A 15,555-nucleotide genomic window follows, 5' to 3' on the forward strand; every position below is an offset into this window, starting at 1 on the left:
CGCCGGATTTAGCCGGGGTCGCCGCGCGGGTGACACTTTAACCGTCCGCCGCTCGTCACAACTCACGACGGCGTGCTGCCGCTGCACGGCGCCAGCTCTGCGCAGCGGCGGGCGCCGCATCTGGAGCCGACAATAGCCGGCGCCGGCCGCTGGCTGGGGCGCCTCCGCTCCGTGGCGCTGGCAGAGGCTCCACGCCGCCCTCCCCAGGTGTGCGGCTGTTCGTCAAACTTTCCTCAACTTGAGTGGCGTGTTTTTACGAAGGGCTTAGCCGTCACGCAAATATTTATTGGTCGATGAATTTGGTCCCAGTTCGCGTGACAGGCTGAGGCTATCTAAATACGAATACTCTTGAAAAACATGCAGTGCGCTTTATAATAAGTGCCTTGAGCCTGGCGAAATACAAATACAAATCTCACGCACATTTATATATATATATATATATATACATATATTATATATATATATATATATGTATATGTATATGTATATGTTAATATATTATATTATATAATAATATATATATATATATATATATATCACGGACCTAGCTACATAAAGTGAAACCAGTAGCTCTCGCATTTAGTTATTCGCACTGAACAAGCATACTGCTAAAGGCATGTGAATACTACCTCGCATTTCGGTTCATAAGTCATTCATTGATATCAGATACCGCTGTGGGTACATGGATGCCAATAAGCCTTGATTAAAACTGCGCTTTTCATGGTTTCGTGACGTGAAGACAGGCTCTGTATTAGTATAGAAAGGCATACCTGTTATTCTGCGCTCTGTTTTTCGGTTTTCGCCCCTATAACCACAGGTTGTTTTCCACCATCTGTTTGCTGGGGCTTCGTTTAACGTCCTAGTTAAAATCTCGAACAAAACATTTTAACTTTCTAACTGTTTCAGAGGGTGAAAGGCACCTGTTGGTGATATCGCCCCACACATTCATTTTATTGACCTGCATGTCATTGATGACGTTGCATGTTAAGCCAACTTCCACAATTTCTCAAACATGTTCTGAATAGCTTAAACGTGCCAATCAATTGTGATGCAGCAACCACATGAAAGTAAACTGGGAAAACTAGGAGGACGGCCAATTGTTAAGCGTGTATTGATTTAAGTTTATAAGCGCAGTGATGTCTCAGGTCAAGTCATATCGAAAGTGTGTTTCTAGACACCTTACTACTTTACTGCCGTTCGTAACGCGAGAGATAGGTAGACGTACAGTACTTATAGACAGATTACAGATCTTAAACATGTGTGGGATATATGTGTCTGAGGCCAGCTAGAGTAAACGGTGACATAGCGCTTTCGCATCAATGCAAAACACGCAATAGTCGATTTTTGAGGGGAGTTTCTAAAACGTCTCCGCATTAATTTATGGCGCATTAAATTGACGTGAGCCAGGATAACCTCAAGATAAAACTATTTCTTCCCCGCAAGCCAATGCCACGCCTTTCACTTAATCGCAAAGCTGCAGCTATCTCAGCTCATGATATTTGAACTGAAACAGCCTCGAAAGCCAAGAAACCCTGTCAGCATTTCTCGCGCCTGGCTTTGTCCTGACCTACAGTGAAATACAGTGCAGATGATCTGCTGTGAGTTTGTTTATGCATAACCAGCAGACCAAACGCTGCGACCAGTGTGCAGAGACGTATGAGAAGTTTGAAAACCGATTTATTTGAGGTGACTCATGGCTTAATACGCGCCATCGATGCCTCTCCTGCAGCCGCGAATCCACAGACCGTTGACCGGCGTACCTCACGGCCTTGCAGCCTTAGCAGAGAAGCCTTGCGTACAGCTCTGTCCACGGCGCCCCCGGCCGCCGCCTGCCAACGCCGCTGTCCGCTGCCGGTCGCCGCTGGCAGCTGTCGGGGCGCCCGTTGCCAGCCGCAAGTGCATGCAACGCTGTCCGGCCGGCGTCGGTCAGATAAAAACGCTGGCACGGCGGCCACGGCGGCGGCGGCGGCGGCGCAGCGACCCTTGCCGGCCTAATTAGCCCGAGGCGGGCCAGAGACGGTCGGCGAGGCGGGGCTGGCCGGGCCACGCGTGCGCCTGGCCTCGAGTGGCGCCCGGTCCTCCCCGTTTGGATGATTATGGGAGGAAAGGTGGTGCGTGTGCTGTCGGTGGGAACGGCGCTGTATGAATGTGATGTGCCTACCGCAGCCAGGCTATGCGGATTTTTCATTGAATTCAGCGTTAAAAGAAAGCGTGTAGTGGTGATGGTCAAGATGGTGACCGCCAAGATCTTGCTTGATCGTGTTAGTCGGTAGTCGCTGTCGCTTGCTTTATGCATTATTAGAGCTCACAGGCTGCAATATTTGGTAAGACACCGGCGCTCAAATCCATGTATAACGTGCATAAGAGCATGAATTCCCGCAGCTCACCTTCTCAACTCTTTGCCAGTTCTCAGCGTCTCTAACAACTGCAATTACCACGCTCGCCAGGCACCAGGGCCAGTCGAACGGTCAGCCGTATTCGTTCCGTGGTGCGGCAGCGCGCTGTGAGGCGGCCTTAACACGGCCGGGAGCAGCTCCTGTGACGGCGGCGTCCTGTCCCCGGCCGTCGCCCCCCGTCCGGTGCCGCCGGTCCCCACGTCCGTCCCGTGTAGGACGCGTGAGACTAGGCGGTTCGCTGGGCGGCGACGGCTGCGGGTCGTGGCGGGGTCGTGTGTCGGCGCCGGCTGGCAGCGCCCCAGGGGAATGTCTCGGCAGGGTGAGCAACGGGCGACCATCTCTCTTTCTCTCTCTCTCTCTCTCTCTCTGCTCCTCATCTCTCTTCTCTATCTCCTACTCTCGTCTCTCTCATCACCCTCCATCTCTCCTCTCTCATCTACTGTCTCGCCTCATCTCTCTCTGTCGCCATCTCTCTACTTCTCCCCATCTCTCTTCTCTCTCTCTCAGGTCTCTCTCTCTCTCTCTCTCTCTCTCTCTCTCTCTTCCGGTCGCAGGGGCGGGCGGAGGTCCGAGGCCAGCCTTAAGTCGCGTGCGCGGTCGGTGGCTGCGTGAACCGGTGAGATAAAAGAGTGATGAGCATGAGTATTATATAGTCTTATGTTGCTATGAATTTAAAACGTGATCTGATGACTGTGTAATCGATGGTACACTACCAAATTATGTCACGTATGTTAAGTCGGCTGTGTAAATTATGGATAACTGAAACACATTTGCATGTTGATTATCTTGATTCGAAAGACCGTTTGTGACTCGCACTAATAAACAAACTTAAAGGCAAATATGCACAAAGCGTGGTGTAGATACATGTTCCCTCTCTATGAACATATGCTTAACACGCGCCCAGGTGGCCGGCTAGATACCCTTCGCCAGGGTGGGGTGGGTGGGGGGGGGGGTCAATTTGACCCCACTGAGATCTCGGAAACTAAGAGAGCTAGAGACACCAAATTTACAAGGTGTATTGGCCTGTACGTTAAATGCTCTAGGTCAAAGTTTAAGGTTCCCAGTTCATGACCTTTCGGTCAAATAGGGTCAAACAAGGCCAAATGCCAGGTTAGTCTCTAAAGTGCCCCCAGAACCTAGATAACTGTTGTTAAGCCAAAGGTCACGTGTTCATCTAGCGTCAGTGACCTTTCTTAACCTTTCGAAAGTCATGATGACCAAGATCATACAAGACCGGTCTGAGTTTTGCGTTTTGCGTAATTGCGAATAAGCGACAAAGATTGCGCCAGGCGGTATGTTTCTAAAAACAAAATGTTGACCTGGATCATTTTAGGTCAGCGACCTATTCTCATCTCTGAGAAGTCCATGGAAGATGTATAATGCGGTGCCTGCCATCCATAAATTCGAAATGAGCACCAGAAGCTATCCCATACAGCAAGCCCTGAAGTTGGTTTTCAAAAGGTTGGTTTTGACCTTGGTCTGACCTTCGCACCTAACCTTAGGTCAACATAATTTGCTCATGAAATATTTTTGTTGCTTAAGAAAGCATCTCAGAGATGTATGGTTTCGTCTAACACTGCGTTGTTGAATCAGATTGAACGATTCCCCAGAAATTGCCTTCGCTAAAACCATGCCCTGACTGACGTACCATGGTAAGTGACCTTATAAGGTACATCCAACTGTTTGATACCAAACGATCTGCCATTCAATTTGCTACAGGTATGCAAAATTTGGCGCAGCTACGTCGCGCCGTTCGGAAACCATTCTGGAAAAAGCTTCGTGGGGGGCAATTTGACCTCCCACCCGAGCGCGTGTAAAACTTCCGCACGTAACAAACGTTACAAACAAAAATTGTCACGCAGATTGAAGCCTGTCCGAGATCAGCCATGTCACTCTTCTTTATTCCGAAAATCTATCAAGATATCAGTGCCCAATTCGTCGCAGCTGCACTCCTCCATAGTCATATGTCCCAATAACCATCGCTATCAATAGATTTTTTCTTGGATTGTTGTCCAGTCGTCAAACGAATGCGCGTTCTGTGCCATCACTAGAAAACGTCGGCAACAGCCTCTTTAGTCTCTCGGGCAGCGCTCAGGTGCTGCATTATTTCTCTGAGTGACACGACAGAACTTGTTCAGACTGAACGGCAGGGTCGGAACCAAGCCGTGTGTGTGTGTGTGTGTGTGTGTGTGTGTGTGTGTGTGTGTGTGTGTGTGTGTGTGTGTGTGTGTGTGTGTGTGTGTGTGTGTGTGTGTGTGTGTGTGTGTGTGTGTGTGTGTGTGTGTGTGTGTGTGTGTGTGTGTGTGTGTGTGTGTGTGTGATCCTCATTCACACGTTCAAGCACCAAAAGCCGTGCCCCCTGGCCAATAGGCATGGTGCCGAGGAGACATGAACCGTGACGTCATGCAGTGGCCTGTCTCGCGAGGGGATGACCTCGGAGCCCTCCCCTACGGTCTTTCCGGAATAACTTCTGAAAATTTTGAGCGCGATGATGCCAAGCTGCATAGCTGAATTTACATCGTTTGTGCACATGTTGCAAATATTTCAAGCCTCTAGCCTGCCTAGTTGATCTTTGATCTCTTCCTCCAAGTAATGCCGAGGGTATTTCGCACAAAAGTGAAAAATAAAGCATATCTTTTACGGGAATGCATCTCAAAGAGATTTGCAGGCTTTGCAGGATTCTTGTCTGTATCACTTTGAAGTGAATGCATTAGTGGAGCTCTGGTATTTTTTTGCAAGGCCACGTCACCAGCGATCAAGATCAGTCAATCGTTGACAGCTCAGACCAGCTTCAACCCAGTGGTAGTCAGTTAATTTAAACCTTAACAACAGCACATCTCACGGCTCTGGAGGACATTTCTAGGCATGCTTTCCTCACTGACACAGCTTATTTAGAATATACAAAGCCAGAGGAGCCAATGTAGCAATCACCTATGTCCATTTGACCTGGCATGACCTATCACAGATAACATGCGTCGATGTCCACTAATTCTCATGTGATAGAGCTTTTCTAGCTATTCGGCGTTGTCTTCCGCATTGTCGTCTAGACGGTGGGGCCAAAGTGCTAATTGGTCCATATGATCTGATTTGAAATGTCAGTGGCCACACTCACAGTTTCTCTGCCTCAACTATCTGATGCAGTTTGATCAGAACTTTCGAATGCCACTTTTTCGTGGTTCCAATCTTCTTCGTTCTCAAAATCCTTGTAGAACGGGCCCCAGGAGACGGGGAGGGGCTGGCGCCCCCATGTTGGACAAAGGTGAAAAACTTCCGTTGAACGACGGTTAACGTCCGACGCAGTGGCAGCCAATGTAATGCCAAACACGCGTCGGCACGGATTGTGACGCCACGCACGCGCGCACGCGTGGAGTCACAATCCGCCCCTCACACACCGCACACACACACATACACACACACCGCACACACACACACACACACACACACACACACACACACACACACACACACACACACACACACACACACACACACACACACACACACACACACACACACGCCAGCATGTACCGCACCGTCTACCGTCTCAAAGCAACACACCGTGATGTCTCACAGTGAAACCCGAGCATTGATGTTCGAAGTATCGGCTCATAACAACACGCTGCCCACAGAGGCATATGTGTCGCCGGGTCCACAGAAGAGCACTACTCACACTCGTATCATACCTCCTCCGGCCTGCTCTTCCCGCGGCTCCCTGTCAAGCGTTAGGGAAGTGGCCGGCTGGAAAAGGAGATGTGTAACTGGAGGACGCACGACAGCGTCATTCGACGCCCACCACGCCGGTTTCGGCGATCCGGAAGCCTCCTGTCGCAAACGAAGATATCAAACGAACCAGACGAGCATGCCGCGGCTTCGTACATGTTTAGGCCAAAACGAGGTTGGACTGGCCCGTGCACTGTCGGACGTTTTATTTTTGTAAATATCCAGAGACCCCGATGATCAGCGGACATCATCAGCAGGGTTGGCTGGCTGGCGATACAGGACAGCAGCAGCTATCCTCCGTAATGGCGGTCGGAGTAATCTGGGTCTTGATAAAGACTTGCTGCCATTACCCATGCGGAGAACACAGGGTTCATCTCAGCCATTCATCCGCTCTGTCTTCTTCTACCACTGGTTCACCTCAAACATTGCGACGTCCCGCCTCACACAGAGTGTGCTGCGGCTTCCCGCCAGAAATCCTCGCCAATGTCCCGTCGACCGTTCTCGCCGATGCCCGCCAGAGCACTCCAGAACGCTCACGCTCGAGGCCGGCTCCCGTGCCGTTCAACACTCGAGGCCGGCTCCCGTGCCGTGCAACACTCGAGGCCGGCTCCCGTGCCGTGCAACACTCGAGGCCGGCTCCCGTGCCACTCAACACTCGATGCCGGCTCCCGTGCCGTTCAACACTCGAGGCCGGCTCCCGTGCCGTTCAACACTCGATGGCGGCGACGCCGTGCGCTCGCCACAGCTTTGCGCCACCGCCTACCTCCTTCATTGTTCCTTCAGCCGCCGACCGGATGACTTTTAACCCATCAACAACCGAATATCATCCCTGTCGCCTATCTCGGACTCCGTATTTGTGGGTGGAAGCAATAGGAAGCGTGCCTATCGTGCATTTAGAGACAACACACTTCACGGAACGCTTTTCTACACATTTTTCCGTCGGGACGCTATGGAAGTGTATGCAAATATTATTTATTTTTTACTGAGAAACTTTATGGCTTCAGGTAACATATTTTCATGCAGAATCGTGGACGAAAGGGATGATTGACGGCTTAAAGGTCTCAAAATATTAGCAGCAGAACCAGTCATACACGCATAGCTCCATGTTCTCAGTTGCTGAACAGTAATTTTTTGTAAACGTCCACTGAGATTTGACACGTATTGGCCCGATGAACAATGATTTTCAGTAAATATACGAATGCCCTGCCACTAAGACAATGCAATGTGACCATCAACCGAAACCGGAACACGAAGAATGCATGCGAAATTTCAGCTTCAGCTTATCGTGGGCAGATCCAGGAATTTGGATCGGCGGGGGGAGGGGGCTGAACCCTCTTAAGCCGTGCCAATTTCAATCAGGCAGTCGCAACCCTACAATGGAAATAACTGCGATTTGGGTTTGCCCATTAAAAAATATTGCAAAAGACCACAAGATCTGCGTACTTAACTTATCAGCGTGCACTAAGGGGATCGTCATCACACAGTGCTCAACTCTGCCTTACGTGATCGCCGCAGGGACCTAAGTATGAATTCTCATGAACCAAGTAGTGCTGTAGCTTGCAATGCAATAACAGCATGTAGTGTAGTAGCAAGAAGGTCACGTAGAGTATGTTGGTCCTACAAAACTGCCATGACAATGAAACACCATGCATTGTTTACTTTAATGCCTAATGCCTAATACGATGCCTAACTTTAAGAAATGTCGCATGTACGGTATAGGAAAGTCATTCATATTTTAGGTTATTCAGCTTTCACAGGAGAAGCCGAACTTTAAAAAATGCCGCAAGTCTGTATCGTGCTGCTCTCTGGTCACTTGAGACTACAACCATTACGAACTAAGAGGTTATATTCTGACAAACGGAGCGATTGCGCGAACATGAGCTTCAGGAAATGCGCAGTTGAAAAATTAAGTCGTGAACATGAGGTTATTGCATCATACAACTTGAGCTGCTTTCAGACCATGTCATTAGCAGCGTAAGCTCAGTTCTAAGGCGCCATTTTTACTTCCCAGGGCGTGATGCAGCGGTGGCAGGGCAGGATCCCGACATAACTACCAAAACACGGGACTGTGCGTGACACACGGGAGCAAGTTCTTGTATGAGCGTAGCTCGCAATGTTACTGAAGTGCAGCGAGCTCCACAGTCGCGAGCTCCATCCTCCCACGTCTTAGATGTATTTTCTCATACTAGATGCTGCAGATTCTCTCATGACGCACGGACGTCCTTGGAACTTTAATGTCCTGTCTTGAAACTTGTGTACCTGACGTCTTGAGTGTCTTGAAACCTGAGTGTCTTGAAGGCTGCTCGCATGTATTTTTCAAACACCATAGGCGCCCTTTCAAATCGTTAAGGCTGCCTGCGGCCCCATGGGATGTACTTTTACTTTCTAAGACATTATATCCTGCCGGATATTCATCAAGGATGCCCTGTTGGTACGTTAGTGCGGCTGGCCGGAATTTGGAGCATGATGTTATGTGTGAGCTGTCCTAAAATAGACCAATTTCGGGCATTAGAAGAGTTCCACCATAATTTATAAGCCCATTTAAAACTTTTGATTTTTTGCCCCCAATGAAGCTTTTTGAGCCTTCATAACCACCATTTCAGGATTTGGAACGTCATTTTGTAGTTTGCGCCGTCTTTCTAGACATAATGCTACCATTTGAAACCTTAAGGACGCCGTTTGAGCCTAAAGAAACGACCCTACGCAAATTTGAACGCATTTCCGTTCTTAATAATGTTGTTATTCTATGGACATGTCTTCACACGTCAGGGGCGCCCGTCCAGCTTCTATGGACATGTCCTCACACTTCAGGGGCGCCCGTCCAGCTTCTATGGACATGTCCTCACACGTCAGGGGCGCCCGTCCAGCTTCTATGGACATGTCCTCACACGTCAGGGGAGCCCCGTCCAGCTTCTATGGACATGTCTTCACACGTCGGGGGCGCCCGTCCAGCTTTTGGCGCGCCCAGCTTCTTGAAAGGAATGTTCCATACTTAGAGATGTCGGAGCAAGCATGATACATGATGAAATAAGCTTGCTTATAAGTATTGGTATGCGCTGAAGTGGAAAAGGCTTTCCTCGATGACAAAAATTGCTTTATCTAGTAAATCACTTCTCATTACGTGATTGTTTGAGTGCGTTGTGGAAAGTTTTTATAACTTTTAGGAGCTGCCAATGAAGCCGTGCGGAACCGGCACCCTAACAGGCACTTGTAGTACTTAGCTCGTCGAGAGATGGCAATGGCGGCGCTGGATGTGTTTGCTGAGGCAAATATCGCTATGTGCTCGTGTTTTGGCCCTTTGTCTTGGTGTCCTAGCATATTTATTCGTGAGTTTAAGATGCTAACAAGCATTAACATAGTCGGTTATGGTGCCATGCTTAAAGGGATCATCCCCCCCCCCTTTCCGTTCTTTTCACTTATTGTTCCTTCAGACGTGTACGATTTGAACAGTAATACTTGTTTTCTTGAAATCCTTTTGAATGGCTCAGAATTTCTATTTGAAGTGGCCAACCCTGTGGGAGAAGTCTCATTTGCCTCTCTGCTCACCACTATGAAGGTAATGCCTTTACTTTGCCCTGCTTTTCCAAAGTGTGTGTTCCGTAATGTTTGCAAGGTTCTGATGTGTTAAAATGCTCTTGTAATAAATGCTGAAAAGTTAGAATCATTCTGATTTGGCACAAAGATTTGCAAACAGAAAATTAGTGTCCCGCGAATCAACGAAACGTTGTCCTGTGGCTTTGGTTTCTCCTCTGTGACGTAATCATAGTAGCTCTTTTTGAGGTGTACTTTGGATTTGGGAATGAAAGTTCGTCACATGATCCTTGCTGGTTCAAACTTCCTCCAGCCAACTTCTCGGTGGCAGGCCCTTGCCCGCTGGGGGAGTCACCACCTTTCTTTCATTCGCACTAATAGAGGTACGCACGGTGGTTGTCATGACGACGGTGGTCGCGTTTATGAGGCAGAAGCATGGTAGCACTGAATAGTGCTGTTACAACGCGCGGGCAACTTAATTTTGACTCGAACATAATTAAAATTGACGTCCTAATTATGTCTTGGCGGTGCTTTAGCGACACCCCCTAGTGTTATTATTAGACGTAACTAACCCTAAGGTTTCACTGGAGTATGTTTTTAAATATGCCCCAAAAGTGGGACACTCCATTTAAGATACTCAATTACAAGTAATATTTTCGTTTTAGTAGCAATTATGTCTAGCTCCTTATACTATGTAGCTCAATATGTGATCCGTGATTAAAACTTGTGCGGTTGCTCGCCACGAATTAGGAGCTAATAAACGTCAGTTTCATTTGGAAATCGGGCTCATATACGCCAGATCGGAACGACTTGACGATAATGTTCTTTCTGGATTTGAACGTCGCATGGCACATGGAGTGAGGGAATTTGAATGGCGTTATGGCGTCACGGATGCCTGAGTGACCTTGAAATAGTCTGCACGATATAGTCTGCACATCTTTGCGGGCGTATATCTCAGAAACTATAGGGGTTTTGGTCTGGGGTAGGACAGAGTTGTGAACTGCGCCGAGTGATCTTCAAAGTGGCTATTTCAGCTCGAAACCGCATACGGATGTGGAGCACTCCTTTTAAGAGTGACCTTCGAACCCTCTAAGGACATTCCCATGCCATAGAAGGACGTTTTAGTCCTCAGGGGTAAGCGTTCCTGTTATAGAGAGGCTTTTTTGTCGATCTTCTTGACTTTTGGGCATATTTTCACGCCACAGGCACGCTCTTTAGCCCTCGCTCTTTCGCTCTTCACCCCCTTTACCCCCTTTGAGGCATCTGGATATTTTTGAGGACGTTGTTCTTGCCCTCAGGACGGATTTCTGAACTTCAGGGGCAACCTTCAAACCATCGGTTTGAAGGTTGCCCCTGAAGTAACCATCGGTAAGTAAAAGCGTAACCATTGGTTTTGGGAAATTGTTTTATTTTTAGAATATCTGTCCAGAATTCGGGACACATTTTCAGACTACATAAGTACCTGCTCAACCCTCGACGATGCTTTCTGGTCTCCCGATTTCTAAGGTTTGGGGCATTTTTGGACACTCATGTTCATCAAACACCCTGCCCTGTTTCTGTTCGTGCCGGATGCGCGTTTTGAGGCGCCGCCATAGGTGAGTGTCTTCACTTTCCAACCCGAAGGCACTCCCCCCAGTGTCCCTCTCTGGATCCGCCTCCTGTTGCTCATGTTATGAATTACAATATTGATACCAAGCCCGTTGCCCTTGCCGCCTACCGATAATTCTCGCAGTGCCAGTGTCAATGTCATGTGTCAAAGTGCTGTCATGGCAACACGCATGCCATCGGTAGGATACCAAGGATCAAGGAAGCGTGCGGAGCTCGCGGCAAGAGCTGCACGTAACCCAGAAGCAGTCCCCATCGGCCAGAACACGGCCCGTTGTCCGGCCGCGGACGGCCCCTATTTTTGCCGCGAAGTAGGCGCGTTTTGGCGCGCCGACCGGGTACATAAGCGGCGGGCGGGCGGGCGCGCGCCGGCTCCCGCGCGTTCGGCGGTGGACAGACGGTCGGCGGCGGAGCACCAGACCGGACCGGAGAGGAGAGCAGACAGGCGCGGCACACGGCAGGTGAGCCACGGACACAGAGGCAAGGAACAGACAGGGAGGGAAGAGGGAGAGGAGAGCAGACAGGAGCGGCATACGGCAGGTGAGGCACGGACCCAGGGGCAGGGTACAGACAAGGAGGGGGCGGGAGAGGCAGGCGCGGCACACGGCAGGTGAGACACGAACACAGGGGCAAGGCACAGACAGGGAGAGGAGAGGGAGAGGAGAGCAGGTAGGCGCGGCACACGACAGGTGAGGCACGGACACGGGCAAGGTACAGACAGGGAGGGGAAAGGGAGAGGAGAGCAGGCAGGCGCGGCACACGGCGGGTGAGACACGAACACAGGGGCAAGTCACAGACAGGGAGAGGAGAAGGAGAGGAGAGCAGGCAGGCGCGGCACACGGCAGGTGAGGCACGGACACAGGGGCAGGGTACAGACAGGGAGGGGGGCGGGAGAGGCAGGCGCGGCACACGGCAGATGAGACGCGGGCACAGAGGCAGGGCACAGACGGGAGAGGGGATGGGGGTGGAGGGCTGGGTTGATCGAGGGGGAGAGGCGTTGCCACATATAGGGAAGGAGTGAGGAAGGCGAACAGAGAGTTCTGAGTTTGAGTCAGGTCATTGGTGGGCCCAACGACTTACTAATATGTTGATGACCTTAAACTGTTTAATCTCTTCAACATCAAGCCACACAAAGCGTCGAAAGCACTACAATATTACTATGTGCGAAAGCATTAACTGGCACTCGACGGCGAAACCAAGAGAGGAAAAAGCAGCTCCCATAGCGCTCATGCTGGGCTCAAACCATTCCCATCCGCTGCGGGCAAGACCAGGAGGCTCCCTGAACTAGTGCCCATGCCCGCATCCTACTCGCTGGTGCTTAGAAGACGTTTTGGCGTGGTGCCACCTTTACTGTAACGACGGCAGGTGGCGCAACAGTAAAATGAGCAGAAAACATCTCTTGGACCAACTGTTTGGCTGAAGGCAGGTCAAATTTCGCCGGTTTTTAACGGCCGTGAAACGGATGACAAAGGGCGGCCACCGCTCATCGACCGCACACGTGTTGTGTGACTATTGATCGGCGTTTGTGTATAGAATAGTGTGTGATAGTGCGGTGATGCGTTTCTTGTGTCTTTTCAGACATGGCGTACAGCTGGGATAACCGCGTCAAGTTCGTCGTGCGGTACATGTACGGTATGTTAAACGAGTCCCGCTGGCTCAAACATCACACATTGTGTTAAATATTTGTTGTTTCTGCAACTTAGTGGAGAGCGGAGGAGATTGTCCATTGCTTGCAGCCCCTTTTACCTGGATTCAGTTTTTCAGTTTCGTTGTTTGCTATTTCATTAAGGCTTTGCTCAATTCAACATGCTTCCATTGTGTTTACATATATCGATATTACAAAATTATAAGCACAGAAGAAACATGTTACTTTGCTTGACTCGTTTCTTCTGTCCTTGCCCTCAACAAATACTAACGTTGAGGGCACATACATCGCCTCTTACTTGCTAACGGTGAGAGGCAAAATCACTTTTTCAGCGGTATTCGGTTTGACCGCCGTGCTAAATGGATGAACTCGCTTGAAGTGGCATGTTTGAGGCTTCATAGGGCCACTCTCGGCTCTGGGTCGGGGTCGCCGGCGAATCATGGCGATCCGAGACCAGCGAAAGCCGTAGCCATCCGGGTCTGACGACAGTCACACCGATCCGGACCGAAGGCAGTCATACCGATCCGGGCCCAACGAAAGTCGTGCCGATCCGAGACCAACGAAGTTGCTGCGATGTGTGGACTACGGAGGGCCTTGCGTTACTGGTGTGTTAGGCTGCGCCGCAGTGCGCCACACGGCCGCCGGCCCAACACCGAATGACGCAGGTTGGCGGGACCAATGAGCGCCGGCTGATTCCAGGTCAACACCCGTGGAACGTGCAATTCCTAGCTTTGTTTGGTCAAGCACACGAGGAGCCGCTGCTTGTTCCGAAAAACGAGCTGAAGAAGTAAATGTGGGTTCAGGAAGGAAACCGAAGGCCAGCGTGGGAGTTTGCTTGTTGCGCACGTGAAGGTTTCGGGGTATTCTTACAGTTTCCCACGGATCGAAAAACCCAACTAAGACGGGGTTCGGTTTGGGAAGAATGGTCCAGCACCCTCTCTTCCACACCTGGGGTCGGCATTCCTTCACCTTATGTGTGTTTCATTTGAACTCATGGCCGACTATTAGGTATGTGACTAAATCATTAAGTGAAAATGGCACGTGCCGCTCTGGTGTTGGTCATCATTGCCGTGGCTTTTAGGAGAAACCGTGGTGCATGCAGCGAGATATATGTCACGCACACGCGTATGACAGCATAAGAAGTGTGACAGCAAAGATTTCCCAATTGAGCCCTGCTAGCAGGGCTCAACTTCATCGGCAGAGGCCACATCAAGATCAAGGAACATTCAAATAATAGTACCAGTGTATTCCTTTGACATGGCAAAAGCTTAACATTACAAAAGCGATAGACCGGTGGGACCGAAGAGGGGACAGTTTTCTCCAGATTCCTTCGTGTACTGACATTCAGGTTGGTACCAAGTCAGGGAATTGCCGGCTCGAAATTGATCTAGGGCAATGCCTGATCCAGGACCGAGTTCAATTTCGAATTCTAGTCAACTCATGGTTTCAAGTAATAAGAAGACGAGAAAAGCTGCGGATGCTTCCCATCAACCGATGATATGTTGGTCATGATTAGAAAAAATATGCAGTGTAAAGCGTTTATCAGATGAGTTTTACCGCAAAACTAAATCACGACGTCGTGGCTTTCAGCATTCGACTGATACATCTCTACTTATGAATGTCTTTTCCTGAATGAATGGTGTCGAATGCCTCATTCGAAGCACAAAGCACAACCAGCACAAAGTGTAGCCTTATAAGCTATATGAACAAGTTACGTCATCACCGAGGCGACAAAACCTGGCGGGTATAGTATGCATTTGGTGGCTTCCATCTTTTCCTTGCTAATCTTCTATTTGCATCCATGAATATAGCTGCTTTACCTTATATTTTTTAGTGGTCTTGAGCTGTGCTAGAAGTTTTCGTTGATCTTCATGCCTTTAAAGGAGCACATGGGTGTGGTGACAGGGGACTTGGAAGAACTAGTTACAACAGGAGGGTCAATTTTTGTAACTTACTGGGAAGGGACAGAACCGAAGGCCCGGCAACCTACTCCCCCATTTTTTCTCCGGCTTAAGCCACACTTATTTTGATTAAATACAAAATATGTGCTAAATTTCTGTTTAACTTATAAATCTTTAATTCAAGCAGTGTAGAAGTCATGCAGAGTTGGACCTGGGGAGCACGCACCGGAAGCATGCGTCTCTTCTGATCGGGCACGTGGAGGCGCCCCTTTGGAGGCCACTTTATGGCGGGATGACGCTTTGCTTACGGCGGTTGTGGGATGTGACACGCATTTTGGTTGTGGGAAGCCGGGAGTGGGTTAGCCACGAAGGACTTACGTCATTCCCATAATGCAGAGCTTTTCCAGAGCAACTTTAGCCTCACAAACCATTGCGTGTCTTGTGGCGCTAGGTATGTGAAGTTTGTTGCATTGCTTATTCTTTATCCGCTCAGCTGTTACCATTTTCACTTTGTGTTGGGAGCAACCATGACTTTTTGTTATGAAGAGTGGTACAATACGCCACTACGCCAAACGATAAAAGAAGATGGTCTTGTGTAATGATGATCTTTCACCCACGCTTTTTTTGTAGTATTCCAGCCAAAAACATTGGGAGGGGCAAGCCAACATAGGGGGGGGGGGGGGGCAACTCATCACTGGGGACCCAGGGCCATCACAAAAGAATGCAGATCGACACCCGTGAGTTACAAACATTTTTT

At 49.5% G+C, this 15,555-nt stretch overlaps 1 protein-coding gene across 3 annotated transcripts in view; it reads left to right on the forward strand.

Annotated features, from left to right (window-relative positions):
- The first annotated feature begins 11,686 nt into the window (after positions 1 to 11,686).
- The window catches only part of LOC119103457 (sarcoplasmic calcium-binding protein 1), a 27,382-nt gene continuing 23,513 nt past the window's right edge, over positions 11,687 to 15,555 (forward strand). For 2 of the 3 annotated variants that reach the window (XM_037226999.1, XM_037227002.1), the window contains exons 1-2: positions 11,687 to 11,713; positions 12,831 to 12,884. In XM_037226999.1, coding sequence (XP_037082894.1) covers positions 12,833 to 12,884 — 52 coding nt within the window. In that variant the 5' untranslated portion in view covers positions 11,687 to 11,713; positions 12,831 to 12,832. Of the gene's footprint in view, positions 11,714 to 12,152; positions 12,169 to 12,830; positions 12,885 to 15,555 lie in introns of those variants that run through there. The other variant, XM_037227001.1, reaches the window with a different exon arrangement.

Source organism: Pollicipes pollicipes, unplaced genomic scaffold (assembly GCF_011947565.3).
Source record: "Pollicipes pollicipes isolate AB1234 unplaced genomic scaffold, Ppol_2.1 Scaffold_5724;HRSCAF=6776_pilon_pilon_pilon, whole genome shotgun sequence".
Lineage (NCBI taxonomy): Eukaryota > Metazoa > Arthropoda > Thecostraca > Pollicipedomorpha > Pollicipedidae > Pollicipes > Pollicipes pollicipes.